Here is a 19,598-nt window from a genome sequence, read left to right as displayed (position 1 = left end):
CAGAGTAAATAAACTGGAGGCAAACTTATTAGCTCAGTAGACTGCTATACTGTATGCTATGAGTGACAGCTGTCTCTCCTCGCGGAAATGCACTTATCGCTATAAATGAGGAACGACTTGTATTGCCAACCACTGTTGAGGGAAAAGCAGACCAATTTAAAGAACACATTTTTATTAGCAACGCAAATGTTACATAATCAGGTTGATTTGTCAGCTCCAAACATACAGTATGTGGAAAATATGCAGGGCTCCCAAATAAATATTGTATAAATTCATGGCGTGTTAACATCAAACCGGTGAACATGATTGTTAAAGAATTACCTACCAAAAGCACAAAGAATCAGGAAAAGACGTTGGGATAAGTTCATATTTGTGTTGAGACAATACATGATCATACAAAAATGTCTGATCAGAGATTAATTCACACACACCTGTCATGCGATTCTAATAAGGTAATAAAAAATAAATAAAAATAAAAACAATGGCCTGTTTGCATTAGTCTAACCCAGGGGTGTCCAAACTTTCTCTTGTGAGTGCAGCATATTGAAAAATCAAAGAATGCACGCATCTTGTGTTGTTGTGTTACACCTGAGTGAACCAACAGTGTTCTTAATGTATTTATCAGACACGATTATTCCTTGTTAGCATCCTATTACAAAAAGGCAACCAGCACCAGAAGTTCTGTCAGCTGTATATGTCATTAGCATTTCACTCTCAAAAATGGTACCACATTATCCCTATATAAATCTAGTTTTTCATGCATAAACAACTCTGAATGCATATACATGACAAAGGAAAGGGATAAATGAACGTTAGTTTACCTTCATTGAAGTGACGGTTCCCAAAGACATGAAGTGTCAGCGAGATCAACCACTACCACCTTCCCGTTTTCATCTTCGGTTAAGGTAAAAGTAACATTTACCCTTTCCATTTATCATTTATATGTATTCACATGCATTTTGGATTGTTCTCGGCAAGTAAAACTATAATTGTAAAAAAAAAAAAAAAAAAAAGTTAACATTTTTGGCTTTCAGAAAGGATTCATTGGATTTACATTATATTTTCTATAGGAAAATTGTACTCGGATAACATGTGTTTGTTTGATAATCAAGGTTCCACTGTATTTTGGTTATTAAACTGGAAAAAAAAACCCTACATATATTACAAGGTACATGTATGTCAGTCATACCAAAGGAAAGGTAAAATAACTGATTTTATGAATAGCACAAACAAAGATACTATCTACAGAAAAAAAAACTTCATGACAACTCCGATAACACACTGACATGGTTTGCCAACAATAATGCTCAGGGCAGCCATCTTCAACAGCTTGACATGTAATTAAAATGACTTGTGCTAGTATTAAACATGTAAATAAGCAGCACACTCCAAAAACTTGTAAAATTTGAGTGCTTAGTAACTACAGACACCATCAAAATCGTGTGCTATTACTTGCTTGTGCAGTAGTTCTGCATTTCTTCTAAAACCGTGTGTGCAAAACCGACAAGCTGATATAGCCTACAGCAGATGAAACAGATTGATGAAATTTATGGTCACACTGCTGTATGACAACTTTGGAACATCATTCTTTTTTTAGATGTGAGGATGTCATGTAAAAACTGCAAAGGCACACACAGTTGAAACCAGGCTGTTGCTTGTAGACTATACCACAAAAGATGACTTCTGCTTGAAATCTCCCTAAGAAACAAACACATCAGATAGCATAATTTGAATATTCTCTCTGTTGTACCTGAATCTGAATAGATAGTCTTGCCACTATTTTAAAAAGACACAAAGAATTCTGAAAACTAATAAGCAAAGCAGCGTCTTACGTACATCATCATCCTCACCACCATACACGGAAGGCGGCTGGTAAACCACATTGGGTTTTTGTCTGCTGCAAAACAAATTTTAGACACAGTAAATCATTTCAGACAAGTAATCTAAAAGGAAAAACTGAAACACTAGTTGAGATACTTTGGAAATGGATTGTCTCATGCAATCCATTTCTGTGTATAAAAACAAAAAAATCCTCTTACCTTTCAGTCATTCCTGCAAAGAGAAAAAACACCATGTTATTGGTTGTACAACATGTTAACTTTTTAATTTTATATGGACAATACATCTTGAATAGAGTGAAAAGTGTATCGTCCTCAATGCCAGGCCTGTCACGATAACAAATTTACCTAGGACGATAAATGCCCTACAAATTATTGCCAATAAACAATATTATTATCAACATTATTTGGAGACCATTTTGTCATTAATGTCTATGTAATGTCAAAAGCAATAAACTGTAATATATCATGGGTATTTAACATTGCAAGTGGTATGTCAAGAGCTTTTAAATACATTCAACATAAAAAACATTAAAAAACAAAAAAATATTTTCAAAAATGTAACTAAAATTATAAATCAAAATTCTGTTCAATGGGGACCTATTGCGCTCATTTTTGTCCCTTTGTATTGAGTTGTTGACTCCTATAGAGCAGCTACACATTATAACCCACACAGAATGCTTTCTAGATCTTCCAGAATGTGCACCTATTCCAGCTGTATTTCCTTGGATTAGGTAGAGAGATGAGGAAAAGAAACATGAATGCAAATGTAAATTTATCGAGGGCGTAAAAATCATGTGCGATTAATTGATTTATTGACTATCATGACAAGCCTAGGCAATGCTATTCTCTGGTGGTGATCTTTGTTTGTTTCTTTCAGCTTTTTTCCTGATTACGGAGTCTATGGCAACTAAAGGAAGAAAGTGATGTATCACAAGCAACCAGGAGTGAGAGCATCTCCAGGCAGAATATACTCACGGGGCAAGTATCCTTTTTTGTGAGCGTACCAAATTCCCAGAGCGAGTAGGACAAGCAGCAGGAGAGCCACAATTACACCTGCAACAATGCCTCCTGTATTGATGTCACCTAGAAGAATAGTATGGCCAACATATTAAGAGTTCTTTCACTGATTTACAGCAAACAGTTTATCCATTCCATTGCATCACAATAGACAATAATAATTGTAATCCCAACATAGGACATACTTTATCTAAGTTATACATGCATGGAGACTGCTGCGATGCGAGAGTCTCCCAATGCAGCAGTCTCCATCCCGACATGTAAATACTGTGGAACACAACAACGGTCAAGCACGAGCACATAGTGATACAAACGTAGAGAAAATACCCCTGAAAACATCTGACTTATGTTAGCAGTTGATGGTTTTGTGACGCAAATGCATTACTCTCTTGAACGCATACTGTTTTGAGAAGCAAAACTCTTTACTTACAATAGTTTCCCTTAAAAAACACAATAAATAGGGGATGACTGCACCATGCCTATCAAGTAACTATAATCATAAAAGGAAAAATGCATGTTATAATCACTATTTAGATGAACAAGATCATATCTATAAAGGTGGTGTTGACATATTTGAAGATAGGTTTGTCAAACAACTACTTGAGGTGAACTTACGGACTTCCATTTTGACAGCTTTACAGCGTTGAGACGGACCGGCAATGTTGGAAGCCTCACAGTAGTACTCAGCCGTGTCCATCTTTCTGACAGAAGGAAACTCCTGAGAATACATAGTATGGTTATAGAGGGTACATTCTTTTCTAGAACAGAGATATTGCCATAAGCACAGTGAAGAGAGATGAGAGTTGAAGCTGACCAGATTGCCATTTTTAGGGTTCATCAGGTAGGTATAATTCTGGAAGCCGGAAATCTTGCTTGGTTCAGGCGGCAGGAGGACACCATTTCTGTACCATTTATATTCTGGAGGGGGGGAGCCGTCCATATCATGGCAGGACAGCAAGGCCTTTTTTCCAGTCGTGACCGAGGTGGGAATTCTACACAAGGGTGGTGATGGTGGCACTGCAGGTAATATTGTAGTAACATAGTCTTAAAAGGCGTGTACAGCGAGAGTGTGGGTGGATCGATAGTTAAGAAGGATCGTTACCGAGTACTGTGAGAGTCACTCTGACCTCCCCAAACTGGCTATTAACCCCAGACACCTCGCAGTCGTACAATCCATTATCCTTACGAGTCACTTTGCTGAATCTCAGGTTGCTGCCATACATTGTCACACGGTTGGAATACGGTGCTGGGCAGAGGGAGTTGTACATTAAAAGCCATACAGAATATATACGTCTGACAAACTTGCATCCTGCAACTCTGTTACTCAATAGAAATGAAGTTTAGAGACTTAAACTTCATGCTGTCAGAGGTTAGTGGGAAAGTTTAGGGTTTCAGTGTGCTTTGGGCAGACAAAACAAAGTGTTTGGGAGTGCAGGTGAAGAAATTGTTGCCAACAAAGATGAACTACACGATAGCCACGCTAGTGGTACACTTACTAGTGGGCTTCCCATCATAAAAAACATATTTTTGTGAACCCGAGTTGTCCTTGAACTTCCACTCCACCCTGGCATTTGAACCAAAGTCCGCTGAATAAGAGCATGTGAGGTCAACCCCTGTAATAGTAGCGTAAACAAAGCAAAAGTTAGATTACACATTTTTTTCGACACAATTAAGAGATAAAACACAAATATTTATATTATATATATTTTAATAATATTATAAATATATATAAAATAATATTATATTATTTATATATTAATAAACTCAAATGTATTATCACTGTTCCTCCAAAAAAAGCACTTAAAGGATGAGACTAGTTTATTTACACAAATTAACATGCTAACTGTATCACTGCTTTGTATAGAAGGCTGTAACATTAGTATCGTATCGGAAGTGAAAAACCTGTTAGTGGTGTGTTAATGTACACCACTAACACAAGCCATATCATACATAATGTCTTTTTAAAATCATGTCATTTTGGCTAATTTTAATAGAACCATTTTGTATTTTAAAATACTTACCTGCATTTTCCTTAACTTGTACGTTTGCCTTGCTAGTGGTTACTGCAAAGCCACTTACACCTGTTGACAAAACAAAACAGATGATCACAGGTTACTGATGTTAATGATTTCATAACTGAACAAACAAAAGGTATGTACAAAATACACAACAGACATACACATTCACTAGCCATAACATTAGGTAGACCTGCAATACCTGCAATGAGGTCAAATAAAAAGCTGTTTCTTTTACAAAGAAAGAATAGGAAGAAGAAAAGCATGTCTGTAGATGGCCTCAGTGTATACATTGCAGATATGCCGATTCTTGTGGCCAGTGAGCGTCAAAAGAAAAAAAAAAGCACAATGTGATTTACATAAAGATTTGCACTACTCATCAACTGTGTCACAATTATATTTCTATGAAATTCTTTGGAATGCAATTCATTGTTACAAATCTAATTCATTGTTATAATTACAACAAACACAACATGGGGGTAGCTACACCTTCTCACATCTCCAAAATGTTTTAGTCTATATGGGTGGGAGTATGGGTAGAAATAAGAAAATGAAGTTGAACAACACTCACAGTTTGTGAAATTATTACAATTAGGGCCACACTGGAAATATAGGCTAGGTTAGTGGCTAGCATGGCTTCTCTAGTGATAATGAGACTTGTAAGAGTTAGTTGCCAAGATGGATGCCAGCAGTAACTTACAGTAGCAGCTCTGAACTCTGGATTGAAGGATATACTTTAGCTGTGGTACCTACAGCCGACGCCATTCCATTTTGCAACCTGCTAGCAGAGCAGCCGACTAAACAGTCATGGCTCATGGATTCGAAATTTCCAAGTCGTGATATTGTAACCCAATACCGAAGATTTATTGTTGCACCTATCCTTGTTAGAACTTTACTCATGTAAAGTAGCCAAAACACAAGAGATGTTGAATGTCCATTTGTTAATTATGTGTAATTTGACTTGTTTCATGCATGTACAACTATACTATAACTGACACTGGAGTTTGATCAACAATTGTCACACACACTGGTAACAAGCCTAAAGGGCGTGGATACGCACGCGCCAAAAAGAAAAAAAAAACACATGCAACTTCTTCCTGGTTGCTGAACCAGCAATGAAACTGCAACATTCGGACTGAAACTAGCTCTTTCAGGAACTGTCGCGCTAGATGACACATCCTAACATGACAACACAAATAATCGAGGCATGCAGTGTAGTGTAGACTACACTAGGTGTACACAAGGTGTGGGCGGATTGACCCAAATAGTATCGAAACCAAGCAGAGTAGCAGTATTGTTTTTCCAGTTCTCCAGTATACTTAATTTCACAAATATGTATGTTCTTTTCTGTTGTGGTGGTCATTTTTTATTGATATTGTTATACTTTTGTGTTGTTATATTGTTTACAAACTAAGGGAATAAGTCCTCATTCTATACCAGCCAATCACAGGGCACACACACCCAAAACACATTCATACCTATGGATAATTTGGAGTCGTCAATTAACCTAGCATGTTTTGGAATGTGGGAGGAAACTGGAGTACCCAGAGAAAGCCCACACAGAGATGCCAAGCTGAGAATCGAGCCCTGGTCTTCTCGATCTCCTGACTGTCCTAAGTGCTAACCACTCATCCACCATGCGGGTTTTTGTCAGACCTTTTGAACAACAACCTCCATTAAGCTTGTTTTACTTTTTTCTTTAATATTTAATTACTATTTATTCTTCTAGGTATGTGTGTGTTCAGTAGTGTCTGGTCTGCTGTTTTACTTGCCCTTGTCTGATTTTTTTTTTACATTTTTATTCCATATGCTGCTCTTTGTGTCCTTTAAATTGTCCCTTGGGGATAAATAAAGTGTTTGAATTGGATTTAAACAAATGAAAAACTGAAGAAAAACCTTTAATAGCATCATCTCGGTATCGGCCCTGTTTTGAAGGACTTGTGAAAATGTGCAATATCACCCACGCCTAGTTCAAATCTACACAGCCAATACTCCTAGCAGACATTTTAATTGTCTACATTCACTTATACGGTGTTTGGGTCACACATAGAAATGGGCTACAGCATATTAGGTAGAACTGGAAGAATGAAAGCACTTTCAGTTCCCATTACATTTCTCAAACACATATTATATGATATTTGGGGGTGGCAGTGGTATAATATAATGTTGACGTTACTGCACCCATAGTGACAGGTGTCACAATTTGGTATATACGTACATCATTTTTCATAATTTGGTTACATTGTTTAGCTGGACATGAAATGGGCACATTAAGACAGCGACATTTTACCACTAAAATCTCCTACGACAAGAATAAAATCACATTTGTCAAGGTAACAAGCCCCTGGCAGAGTCAATCAACACTTACCACATTCAATAAGGCAGGATTTTTCGTGTCCAAGTGTTACTAATGTGACCACCGACTGAGGCCGAAACCATGCACCAGTTTCAGGTTTGAGATAAGATAAGGGAACAGCCCAACTCCAGAAACTCTGAGAATTTTCTGTACAATTAGTCACATATTTGCTGTTTATTAGACCTGTAAACGAATGCCAAATAATGTACAGTTTTTGGACTGCATGAACTTCCTCAACACACCTGAACAGAAACGTCCATTTTGTAATACGTCTCGACGTTCAACACAGTCCTCCCAAGTCCTTAATTACTGAATTAAAATATCTGAGGCCTTCTATTCAAACATATAAAGCGTCAAATATAAAAAACAAAAAATTAAGTGAAGTAAATAAGATTTGTTTTAGCTCACCTGTTAGAATAGTCTTGAACAAAAGCACCGAAACCAACCAACCGTGAAACATCCTCGTTGTCGGCCTCAGTGGAGTTCTTTCGTGACAAAGGCTTCACAGAAATGGTTGGGGCAAAAAAAGATATCCACTTAAACAAGCCTCTTGTTGCAATTTTAAACTCTTGGTCGACTACAGCGACTTGACGAAAGCTCCACCTATGTCGTCGTGCGTGCAGGTAACAAGAAGTGACAACAAGCTAGCGCAGACTTCACTTCCGGTAAGAAGATCCGCTCAGGTGTCATCAGTGAGGGGGCGAAGCCAAACAACAGGTTCTACAACTGTCGGCACGGATGGGAGCAATTGAAACAAACGCATGGGGGGGGGGGGGGGGGGTAGCGAGTTAGTTTTTTTTCCACGAAAAGTGTGGCTTTATTCATTCCTTTTGTCTTTGTATTTGTATTTGCCACAGATGACAGTGAAAGAGAAACTCACTGAGTCTGTGTACCTACAACTCCAAAATTGAGTGTGTTTTTGTGTGATGTATGTTTTTTGTATGTATGTACGTATTGTGTATTTGATGTATGTATTGTGTATTGCCACATTGTACTGCAAATGAATGAGAAAACCAAAACAACCCCCCCCAAAAAAACAACACCGAAAATGAAAAAAGAACAGTCATTTTACAACAATGATAATATCTTATTATATTAATATCTTATTATGTTATCTACTTTTGACTCATAAATTCAAATGTGCAGCGTTGCTTGATAGGCAAGAGCAGAGATAATTGGAGCCTTCTAAATGTGAAAGACGTGCACAACTTAATTTTGTAGAAAGTATGGTAACAATGCATGAGTCAACAGAAAGGATAAATGGGGTTGACTGCACAATGAGTGTCCATGACGAGGCAACATGAGTCACAGTTTTTCTGTAAAGTACTTCAAGGAATTGTGTACAGATCCTTGCAATGCAGGGCTGTGCATTTTTATACTGCAACATGAGGTAATGGCAGTGGTGCATCGTAAATACCCATTGTTGTCATTTATGTCCAGTACATGTATTAGCACTTGGGGCACCCGGTCACCCTAGTGGGAGCCCCTTAAAAGCCGGGGTTTGCCTGTTGGTATGCCCCGCCTCTAGGTAATGCTCATGGATGAATGGCACAACAATAGGCCTTAAGATCTCATCATCTTGAGCCTGTCTTTGTGCATTCAAAATGGCATTGATAAAATGTACCTGTGTTCATTCTCCATAATATACACTCTATCCACAACACAGAACAGCATACTCACCAGACTTGTCACGCATTGAGTTTGGAACATTCTGGATTGGCATATAGAGTTAAACTGCACATTATTGAAGTGGGGCTGTACGGCGGTCGAGTGGTTACTGCGCAGACCTCACAGCTAGGAGACCAGGGTTGGATTCCACCCTCGGCCATCTCTGTGTGGAGTTTGCATGTTCGTGCATGCGTGAGTTTTCTCCGGGTACTCCGGTTTCCTCCCACATTCCAAAAACATGCTAGGTTAATTGGCCACTCCAAATTGTCCATAGGTATGAATGTGAGTGTGAATGGTTGTTTGTCTATATGTGCCCTGTGATTGGCTGGCGACCAGTCTAGGGTGTACCCCGCCTCTCGCCCCAAGACAGTTGGGATAGGCTCCAGCACCCCCGCGACCCTCGTGAGGATAAGCGGTTAAAATTAATGAATTATTAAAGTGGCCTTTTATTGTGGCCAACCTTAAGTACATCTGTGCAATCATGCTGTGCAACCAGCATTTTCATATGCCACACCCATGAGATGGAACTATAATAATAATAATAATAATAATAATAATATTTGAGAGAGGCCTTATGTGTACATAGAAAAGGTTTTACATCTCGGAGTTCAGCTCATGAAAAACGGGAGCAAAAGTGTTGCATTGAAATTTGATGTATCTCATTGAGAATGGCATTCCAAGCTGGTAATTTCCGTAATCTATCCACGGATACGGCTACAACATTTTATCTCACAGTAAAATGGAACACATTGGTAATGATTCTGCAACATTAATAAGGACTGAGGATAAGAAAGGCTACAATATAATGTTTAATCTCATATCATTGGGCAACGGACACAAAAGCACATTGTAGTGGAAGGTTTTCCATCATACTCATATTTTCCAACACTCCATATTAATTGCTAAGACAACAAACTGTGCTTCTCATCATAGAACAGACAACCTATCTCTCATCTCAGATGATTTTTCTTACCAGAGAGGTTGGCGCTGAAGATCCTGGAGATCTCCTTCATCAACAGGAAGTCCAAGTATGGCAGTTTTCATGCATTAACGCTTGCATGCTTGGCATCATTGTGCTTTGGTGACCACACCAGCGCTACTGTCAGCTATAGGAGCGTGTAAACATCCAATATACAGGTTTATGAATACAACCATATATTGATTTGGCTATACCTTGTGTGTGTCATGCATGTATAGGCTATAATGTTGCACCAGGCAGAAGGTCACCTCTATCTACCGTATAATCATTTGGCAGATGTCCTGCATCACTTAGTTAGAGGAAGTTTTGATCACTCCTTCGTCAAACAAACCTGAGCTCAGAATCAGAATCACTACTATTTGATACCACAGAACACAATATCTCACATCTCAGATGATTATATTCTTAGATAGCGCTTGAGTTTATCTGATAATACAGTAAGCCTGCTAACTAGATATACTGTGTATATAACGTGTGTGCATTCGCCTCAGCACACAGCTTTGAGAGTCCAGCGCCAGCCACCAGGTGATGAGCGCCGCGCTCACAGCCAGTGGAGCACAAGCATCATGGGAAGTGTCATCAAGGTCAACAGCAGGCCGCTGCAGTTTTGTAATAGGACACTCCATGCAGAACAAGGAAGGAGGAGCTCTGAAATGAGAAGGGAGGAATTCAAATTGAACGTGAACGTCAGAGGTGAATGCAAACTTACTTTTCTCCACCACTGAGGTTTTGGTTGCAGTCGCTGAGTCGCCCTGTTTGATGTTGCATGTGAAGTTGGACTTGCCATTTGGCAGGTTTTTAAACAACAGGCGGCAGATGTTGCCCGGGAAAAGACGGGCTTTGGCTCGGTTCTTGAAGGGGGCATGCTGCTCCTCCTCAGGGTTGGTGGTGTCCAGGAGTCTTTCACCTTGCGTGTACTTGCAAAAGGCTTCCGGTGACTCAGCGGGAAGAGAATATTTGCAATCAAGCCGGACGTGGTGCTCATCTATTGAGCAGTAGGATAACTGAATCACCCTCTGAGCTGATGCAAAACCTACATGCAGGAACATATTGATGTCAACCTCATTGAAATCACACTTTTAGATAAAAACACAAACGTTGATTGACCTTACCAAGAAGACAAATTGCGGCAAGGAGGAACATTGTCCCAACTTTCCTGGGAATAAAGAATGACATCAGTATTGAGTTTCCTCACAAATTATGCTGACCGTGCTCCTGCACCGTGCAAGGTTGGATTTCAATTCGGAATTCAGTGAGTACAGTACAGTACAGTACAGTACAGCCTGACTTTTCATGCTGTGCAGTGAAGAGCTAGAAAGTTCACTGGAGGGCTGCCAGCATTGATGCATTCCTCTTCCTAACCACACCTACAAATGCTGATTATTTGCCAATTTATAAGTCATCACATAGGCTCAGAAATCATCACTACATGTATCTGTTGGTTTGCAAGTTTCCTGCTTTGTAATATAAAACATATTTGCTTGAAGCCTGAAAGCATTGAAAATACAGTATTTGATTCAGATAAATCATTTCCATTTTTTAAAAATTACAGCACAGATTTACACTGTGCATTTTGCAGCATAAATTACCCTATGTAAAATTCTGCAAGCAATAGCGTATGAATCATCCTCACCTTGTCTGATGCAGTTTTACTGCTCTCCTCAGCGCTCTGCAGTGATGCCAGGGGTTGTTACAGTAGAGGTCGGCTACGCGAAGAAACACAGGAGAGAGTGAGGGAGGGGGACAGTGAGGGAGGGGGAGAAAAGGCTGCTCCAGTCAAGTTCGGAGACATTTTCAACATTACATTTCTATTGATTTTTTTTTTTCTTCCACACCATATTTTACTAGGGGACAGTTTGATTAGCTGCCACAATTCATTGGCTATACTGTGTACTGTTTACTATCGCTAACACCATAAATGGCCATAAATATATTATATTGAATAACTTTTTAAATGTTCTAGTGGACGTTTGTTCATGATCCACTGCTATACTGTATATCATTTGCATTATGAAGGTGATGCTGTTATTGAACGACGGATGTGTAACAAAAGGAGCGGGTACACATGGTTTAGAAGCATTGACAATACTGTGTACTTTAAAGCATCATTATTACATTACATTACATAGAAATGCTGATAAATTCTGTATTTGAGCCAAGTTTTACCCCCAAAAATGAGAATGAATTGAGAATACATGACAACATATCATAGCAATCCCCAGATATCATAATATGTGAGCAAGATATGGTGATATCAGAACAATCGAATTGTATGTTAAGTCATTTAAGTAGTAGTAAGTAACAGTAATGCTGTCATGTGCATTTTTTTTGGTGCAGAATAACATTAGTGTGGAAGCTTGACTCAGCAATGAATAGCGCCACTCAACAAAATGATCTCCTGAACGTTCTCATGATCTGATTAACTCCAATAATGTTAATTAAAATAACATTAGCATGGGTACGGCTAACTTTATTCCCCTATTTATTCATGCATATTTAAATATAGATTTTTAAAGCTTCTGCGTTAAGTTAATAGATATTTTTAACTTACTGCTGAGATAAAACATTAAGGACAGATACCCTTAATGCTAAGCTCACTGTATCCTCATGTAGAACATCCTGTGCACACTGCTCATCCATCTTTCCAAGGACGTTTCCTGAACACCTCCCTTGCCAAAGTAGTCCCAGAGGACGCTGGCAGCAGCGTTGCAGCCTCTCAAAGACACAAACTCCTAGCAGCTAATTAAAGCAGCTCTGGACTGTAATGTGGTGTTATTGCTGTCACTCCTAGCAGAATCAGAGAAGGGAGGTCTGACAAATCCTCACCAAAATTTGATTTATTTTGGCATAGTCAATTACTGGAAATTCTGTAGCTTTGTCATTTTGTTCCTTTAAGGCACATAGTATGTCAAACTCAGGCCCGGGGGCCAAATCTGGCCCGTGCTGCAATTTGGCCTTTATCAAAGAAAGTGATTTATCTGCAAAATTGAGCACTCCTCCAGTAAAACTCTTTCTCTGGTATTTTAATGAAAAAAATGGAAACAATTTTGTGTATGGGCTGCACGGTGAACGAGTGGTTCGCGTCCAGGCCACACAGCTAGAAGACCCGGGTTCGATTCCCGTGTGGAGTTTGCATGTTCTCCCCATGCACATTCCAAAAACGTGCTCGGTTAATTGGCGACTCCAAATTGTCCATAGGTATGAATGTGAGTGTGAATGGTTGTTTGTCTATATGTGCCCTGTGATTGGCTGGCGAAGACAGCTGGTATAGGCTCCAGCACACCCGCGACCCTTGTGAGGATAAGCCGTATAGAAAATGAATGAATGAATCCTGGCAAGATCAAGCTTCTCACCTTTTTTTTATCAAATTGCGCTGGCAACTTTCTTTGGCCCCATGGTGGGTTATTCAGTGGCTTATTGGGTTATTCATTCACTCACATAAAAGAGTGGCTTTGTTTTGGGCAGTTGAGTTCAAGGAACAGTACAGTCATGAAAATGGACTACTTTCTTAAGTACAATATTGTATGAAAGTACAAGTATGAAGTATGACCATTGTAGAAAAAGATTTTAAAACTGCGTCATACGTACTGACATCAACTTAAAAAAAAAAAAAAAGTGAACTTGGAAAGTGAACGGCTTGGTTTACCAATAATTTTGTCCATACGAGAATAAATTGCATAAGAGGTATTAGATGACGTATAGCTGAATATATTCTTACTAGTTACACCAGATGTCAGTATAATATAACTTTTTTACCAGGCACTTGTGCTTCCTCTTTTTGTCCAGCAGGTGATGCTCATGTAGAACTGCGGCATGCTCCAACAGAGATACAGTACATACAGTGCGTACATTACAATACATTTCTGCATTTTAGAGGGGGGTAGGACAATTTGCAGGACCCATACAAACGTGTTGTTATGCCTATCGTCATTTATGATGAGTATTTTTAATAGGCATAAGTTATGTGGCTTAACTAATGTGCGTGCTGAGCGTGTGCGTGCGTATGTGTGTGCGAGTGTGCTTGAGTGCAGACATCCTGCTCGGAAGCAGCGTTTGATTGTCGGGACAAGCAGGTAGGACTGTCCGGCTGTGCAATAAGATATGATGAAAATATAAGAAATAATGTGATTTTACTGGGCTGCAAAGTGCATGATGATGCAGTGCTTTCAGACTGCGCAGTGAGGGAATAGAGATGGCTGTTTGCTGCAGTGCAAAGTCACTGCATTGGGCGTCGTCACAGCTGCAGCCTGCAATGTCCTGCTACAGTATTTTGGTGCTAGCCGTCGATACAGTATGCAAATATAATGGCATGTACACATGTTGCTTATTATGTCGTGTTGTGTAGTATTCACCCATGCATACATAACTTTCTCATGATGTCCCATGTTGTACTTTTTGCCAGGTAGGTGAAAACATCCTGTAAAGGTTATTGGTCTTGATCTGGACGACACAGACACACAAATGGCGTCTCACCTCTTAAGCGCTGCCTGCCTTCTCTTTGCAAGGATCACAATAACACAACAAAGTACTCATAGTAAGTGGTTTTATCATGTCATTGTCATCTCAAAGTTGTGTCATTGTGTGGATTGTTGGCCATAAAATGCTTCTCGCTCAATGACAGCTGGGATAGGCTCCAGCATATCCTTGACCCTAGTGAGGATAAGCAGCTTAGGAAATAGCATCTTCTGTTTAAACTCACCCCGTTTTTCATGTGAGCAAAACTATTGGAACGTGTGTTTTGTTACCTATGTGCAATTGTATTGATCATTTAGTCGTTAAATGGCACTAAATGTCAACTCTCTGATTTATAGTGGGTATATGTTTTGCCTGTCTAGATTGCATTACAGGTGAAAACAACATGAAAACCCAGACAGCTGTTTACGGGTGGAGAAACAAGCAATTGTGCATCCCTTTTCTGTGCATTCTAGCGCAAGAAAATAGTTAATATGAGCTAGCAAATAACGAACGTCATGGGGAATACGTATTTTGACAGTAAATCCCTCACTGAAAAGGTCCCCCAAAAAGCCAATACTGTTCCATTTACATAACATACTTGTATATTTACCAAGCTATAGTGATATTATTATTGTAGCAGCTAACAAGAAAAGCTATATTGATCTCGCCAGCCGTTCGTGTCAGTGTCACTCACTGATGGAAGAGTGGATACCTCGCTCTCAATTTTGCTACGAAGACTCAACAAGGGTCTTTTTTATCTGAGGACTGGAGCACACGTGTTGTGCTGGAAGACACAGCCATCCCAACAAAAAGCAACAGATTAAGATTAAGATTGATTAAGGTATGCCTTTATTCGTCCCTCAGTGGGGAAATTTGTATTGCACAGCAGCAAGAATACAGAAATATACAGAAAGATAAAAAGGCTCTGTGCAAAACACAAACAGGGAAGTACTGGCCAAACTTCTAGGTGACAACTCGGCAACGCTGGGCTTATGAACCCACCTGAATGAGATGGCAAACAGCTGCACACAGTTCCACTAGGGTGAAGCAGCTGTACACTACACCTGAGAGGAAACACAAAACAGGAAAGACTACACATATTGAGAGGAGTAATCTGACAGGGTGTACAATAAGTGAATGAAATAGCAAAATTCAACTACTGCTCTGTCAGTCCCCGGTGGAGTAATGGTACAGCTGCTACCTTTAAGGGCACAGGGTGGGGTTTTGGACCCAGCCACAGTTTTATATTCTGTTAATTTGCCCAAAAAAATATTTATTGATTAATTTGTTACCCATACTTCATGTCAAAGTTGTCACTCTTGTACTGTATCTACTATTACCTATGCATGGTACTTTAGTAAAGGTTTATTCGTGTGCATTAATTACACAACTCTAGTATATTACTACCTACTGTGTTTCTGACAAATACACTGCATGGTGGCCCCAAACTTCAACCCTATAAGTCGGATTGACTTGAAATTTCTCATACAGCTCCAGAAAACACTTGAGGGTGTTTAGCTGAATCACTATGAAATTTGGTACACAGCTTTAGGGGACTGGCGAGCACAAGATTGTTTGAAAAACATGGCCGTCAAAACCTCTTTGCAGAGCACAGAGTGTGACTTATAACAACTGCTGCCAGATGTTATTGACCATCTGTGGAATGATTCCACAACAAGGATTTTTGTATTCTGTGATTGGCTGGCGACCAGTCCAGGGTGTAACCGCCTCTCGCCCGGAAGTCAGCTGGGATAGGCTCCAGCACCCCCGCGACCCTAGTGAGGATAAGCGGTATAGAAAATGTATGGATTTTTGTATTACATGTATACTAACATGTCTTCCAAAGCCTTTCTCCCGTCCCCCCCCTACAACGGCCACAGGACACGAGTCAGACTGTGTGCGGCTGATTGTGACATGTGACAAAAACGCTGCTGTGCTACATTGAAAAAACAAGATTCAACCCTTTAATTGCTCAATATTCGATTCCGCAAAAACTGTTTGGGATCTTTGTCCTGCTGGAAAATTACTACATTCCTCGAGACTGCTGTGTCATTTTTTATGGTAAATTTGAAAATAACAAAGATGCAAAATGAATGTGATTCTTTTTGTCTCTATCTCTTCTAGTGAGCGCATTGTACACATTCCTGTTCACTCCACGCGGGCCTCAGATGTTCCCATGTCTGACGTACTTGGAGAGGAACGTCAGGGTCGACTGTGAGTTTCCCACAACCAATGAGATCCCGGGCCCCTACTGTGAGTATCGACAGGACAGCAGGCTGGTGGGCAGCACCTACCCCAACGCCGTCACCTATGTGTCCATCGAGGACCGCAGGAGGAGCAACGTCAGCCTGGTCGCCCCGAATCTTTGCCGCCTCACTTGGGCTCCGTTGTCTGATGAGAAACCTTACACGTACACGTGCAGAGTATACCAAGGCACCAGTTGGAAGGAGAACAGCATGGCCGTGCATCACCGTGAGTCACCTGTCATTCAAATCATGCACTATCATACTTACACTTCAATACACTTTGTACAGGTGGTCCTCGGGTTACGTACGAGTTCTGTTCTGAAGTTGAGTTTTGGTGCATGTCTGCACCAAATACTTAATCTTATACTTAAATTAACTCTTAAGTCACCCACGCTGTACACAGAATACATAATACATATAAGGTCCAGTAATACACTAAATATCAGAATGGAATGGAGTAAGGGGCTGCACGGCGACCGGGTGGTTGGCACTCAGGCCACACAGCTAGCAGACTCGAGTTTGATTCCACCCTCAGCCATCTATGAGTGGAGTTTGCATGTTCTCCCCGTGCATGCGTGGGTTTTCTCCGGGTACTCCGGTTTCCTCCCACATTCCAAAAACATGCTAGGTTAATTGGTGACTCCAAATTGTCCATAGGTATGAATGTGAGTGTGAATGGTTGTTTGTCTATATGTGCCCTGTGATTGGCTGGCGACCAGTCCAGGGTGTACCCCGCCTCCCACTCAAAGACAGCTGGGATAGGCTCCAGCACCCCCACGACTCTCGTGAGGATAAGCGGTAGAAAATGAATGAATGAATGAATGAAATGAAGCAGTAATAAAAAAAACATTCCTTGCTTTCATCCACATTGTTGTCTTTTCTTTTTCTTTTCTTCACTGGTCATGTTTCATCCATCCATTCTCACTGGGAGCCTATCCCAGCTGTCTTCAGGCAAGAGGTCGGGTACATCCTGGACTGGTCGCCAGCTAATCACAGGGCACATATAGACAAACAACCATTCACACTCACATTCATACCTATGGACAATTTGGAGTCACCAATTAACCAAACATGCATGACCATGTTAGCCTGAACATGTTTGTCACCTTTTGCTCTCCTTACAGGGATTCTTCCAATCTGCTCTGCAATCAGCGTGATGTTTCAGTCAGCCCTGCTGCTTTTGTCACTGGTGATGTCACTACCTGTGGCAGTGGGTCTTCTGAGTCTGTGAGCTCCTCTTCACGACACAAACGTGGACCTTTTGAAATGTGGTTTGTGGCTCGCTTTGGTGGTCAGCAGCCCAGTTGAGATGATGGTGATTTTGAATATTTGAAAACACATCACAGGGGCCTTCTTTAAGCACCTTTTCCTGTTCACCCTCATCATGTCATCATGTGGGAAGAGAATTACTGCAGAGAATTACTGCATTATTTTTAAGTGATATTATAAAATACCATATAATTTTGACTTATTAGTTTTAAAAGATAGCAATCTCAGTGTATCATGTTTGTTGCACTTTATGGACACATTATTAGGTACACCTGCACAATTCAATGCTATCAAGCACACATTCATGGTACATGTTATCAAATATTAGAAACAGCTCTCAGTATGATGGCACTTCAATAATAAACATTGTCAAATGAATACTTCTCAGATGGTACGCATTAATGTTTGTAAAAGTAATGGCATTATATTGTGCGGGTCTACTTAAGTGTCTCAGCATCACCCGTTTTATTAGCTTTCTGTTACTTTTAAATATGGACTCATACAGTCTCATCTCTTAAAATATATACTGAATGTTTAAGCTAGTTCATATTAGTCATATTGTACCACTACCGTTTATCAACCAATAGCACGTGAACTGCAATAAGCCACAAATAAAGATGCTCGATACTGGCATTCTTCCCGATATCTGATATACTGATATTGTCAAGCGTATATACCAATATCAACCAATACCCACATTGCCCTCAAACTAATGTTGTGTAATGGCAACTGTCATTACATTCATGGTGCTGGATTCATTTCATAAACGTGCACATAAAAGTGCCATATTTATTGTAAACATTTTGTCTCAACAAAATAGTCATGAGTAATCGTCAACTGAAATAACACTCAACAGCAACAACACAATTTAGAAAGCTGCACATTTCTACATGGCACAAACATCTGTATAAGAACAATGTAAAGTGCAAAGTATGAAACTCTGGACTAATGCAATATAATATAATACAATTCAGTGTCCAGTCCCTGGGTATTTTTTTTAAAGTTCCGCCGGTGGATTCTTATCATTATTTTGCTACATAGCGCTGTGTGTGACTCCTAGTGATTCTTGATTAGAAGCATTAAAGGAAGACACCTAACTCCCCCATCATCACATAACCAGTGCTTTCAAGTTGTTGCAAATTTACAATCCGAAAGCAAAACTTGTCAACAAGTCTCACATGTGCATCAATATCAATATACAATATATTGACATTTGACACACATGGCATGCATTATGTCTAACAGGTTTTTGTATGCAGTTATAAATATAATTTGATTCTATGCTGTCAGTATTATTTTTCACTTTTGACCACAGCTTCATCAAATAAAAAACATTCAATCACCAACAGTGTACTCAATGCTATGACAAAACTATAGCAATAAAAGTGTATACACTCATGGAAAAGCTTCTTGTTTTTTCTCTACACACAATGCAGGATTAGGGCCACATTAGAAATTGGATTTTGAGAATAAAGTCGTAAATTTACGAGAAGAAAGTCGTAATACTATGCATCATTTGTGTCAGAGGGAAAATAGAGCATACAGGTAGGTCTTCAGGAAAGAAGGAAACTTTCCTCTTGCTTCGGGCAAGCTTTTATTTAGAACGTTGCAGCAAAACAAAGTAACAGAGCAGGAAGCTGTTGCTTGCTAGTTTCAAACCATTGAAATTCTTTCATAATAAATAGACGTACATGTGTAGTGAGGACTCTCTAAAATAGGCATGATGCAGATAATAATTCCACCTAACATAAA

At 39.7% G+C, this 19,598-nt stretch overlaps 2 protein-coding genes across 4 annotated transcripts; one reads left to right on the top strand and one right to left on the bottom strand.

The window, feature by feature from the left end:
- Positions 1-155: 155 nt before the first annotated feature.
- f11r.1 (F11 receptor, tandem duplicate 1) lies at positions 156-7,952 on the bottom strand. Its single transcript, XM_058088014.1, has 10 exons — positions 7,638-7,952; positions 4,880-4,939; positions 4,355-4,471; positions 3,961-4,104; positions 3,673-3,875; positions 3,474-3,576; positions 2,817-2,924; positions 2,040-2,052; positions 1,837-1,897; positions 156-1,698 (listed from the first exon to the last, which is right to left on the bottom strand). The coding sequence occupies exons 1-10, from the start codon at positions 7,687-7,689 to the stop codon at positions 1,663-1,665; spliced, it is 897 nt and encodes a 298-aa protein (XP_057943997.1). The 5' UTR covers positions 7,690-7,952; the 3' UTR covers positions 156-1,662.
- Positions 7,953-13,693: 5,741 nt separating this feature from the next.
- si:ch211-215c18.3 (uncharacterized) lies at positions 13,694-19,230 on the top strand. Of its 3 annotated transcripts, none has more exons than XM_058087358.1 (4): positions 13,694-13,717; positions 14,279-14,410; positions 16,456-16,803; positions 17,702-19,230. In XM_058087358.1, the coding sequence occupies exons 2-4, from the start codon at positions 14,338-14,340 to the stop codon at positions 17,806-17,808; spliced, it is 528 nt and encodes a 175-aa protein (XP_057943341.1). In that variant the 5' UTR covers positions 13,694-13,717; positions 14,279-14,337; the 3' UTR covers positions 17,809-19,230. The 3 variants fall into 3 exon arrangements, with proteins under 3 accessions (XP_057943341.1, XP_057943339.1, XP_057943340.1); XM_058087356.1 differs by lacking the exon at positions 13,694-13,717 and adding an exon at positions 13,731-13,949; XM_058087357.1 differs by lacking the exon at positions 13,694-13,717 and adding an exon at positions 13,956-14,183.
- Positions 19,231-19,598: the final 368 nt, after the last annotated feature.

The sequence above is a fragment of the Doryrhamphus excisus genome, chromosome 11, assembly GCF_030265055.1.
Source record: "Doryrhamphus excisus isolate RoL2022-K1 chromosome 11, RoL_Dexc_1.0, whole genome shotgun sequence".
Lineage (NCBI taxonomy): Eukaryota > Metazoa > Chordata > Actinopteri > Syngnathiformes > Syngnathidae > Doryrhamphus > Doryrhamphus excisus.
The sequence above is the reverse complement of the archived record's forward strand: the minus strand, read 5'-3'. Positions and strand labels throughout refer to the sequence as shown.

Coding starts and splice junctions, on each gene's coding strand:
- f11r.1 (XM_058088014.1), bottom strand. CDS start 7,689: ATGTTTCACGGTTGGTTGGTTTCGGTGCTTTTGTTCAAGACTATTCTA. Junction 3,577..3,672: donor ACCCTAAAAATGGCAATCTG/GTCAGCTTCAAC, acceptor ATGTATTCTCAG/GAGTTTCCTTCTGTCAGAAA. Junction 2,925..3,473: donor AGCTGTCAAAATGGAAGTCC/GTAAGTTCACCT, acceptor CTATTCTTCTAG/GTGACATCAATACAGGAGGC.
- si:ch211-215c18.3 (XM_058087358.1), top strand. CDS start 14,338: ATGGCGTCTCACCTCTTAAGCGCTGCCTGCCTTCTCTTTGCAAGGATC. Junction 14,411..16,455: donor AACACAACAAAGTACTCATA/GTAAGTGGTTTT, acceptor TATCTCTTCTAG/TGAGCGCATTGTACACATTC. Junction 16,804..17,701: donor CAGCATGGCCGTGCATCACC/GTGAGTCACCTG, acceptor CTCTCCTTACAG/GGATTCTTCCAATCTGCTCT.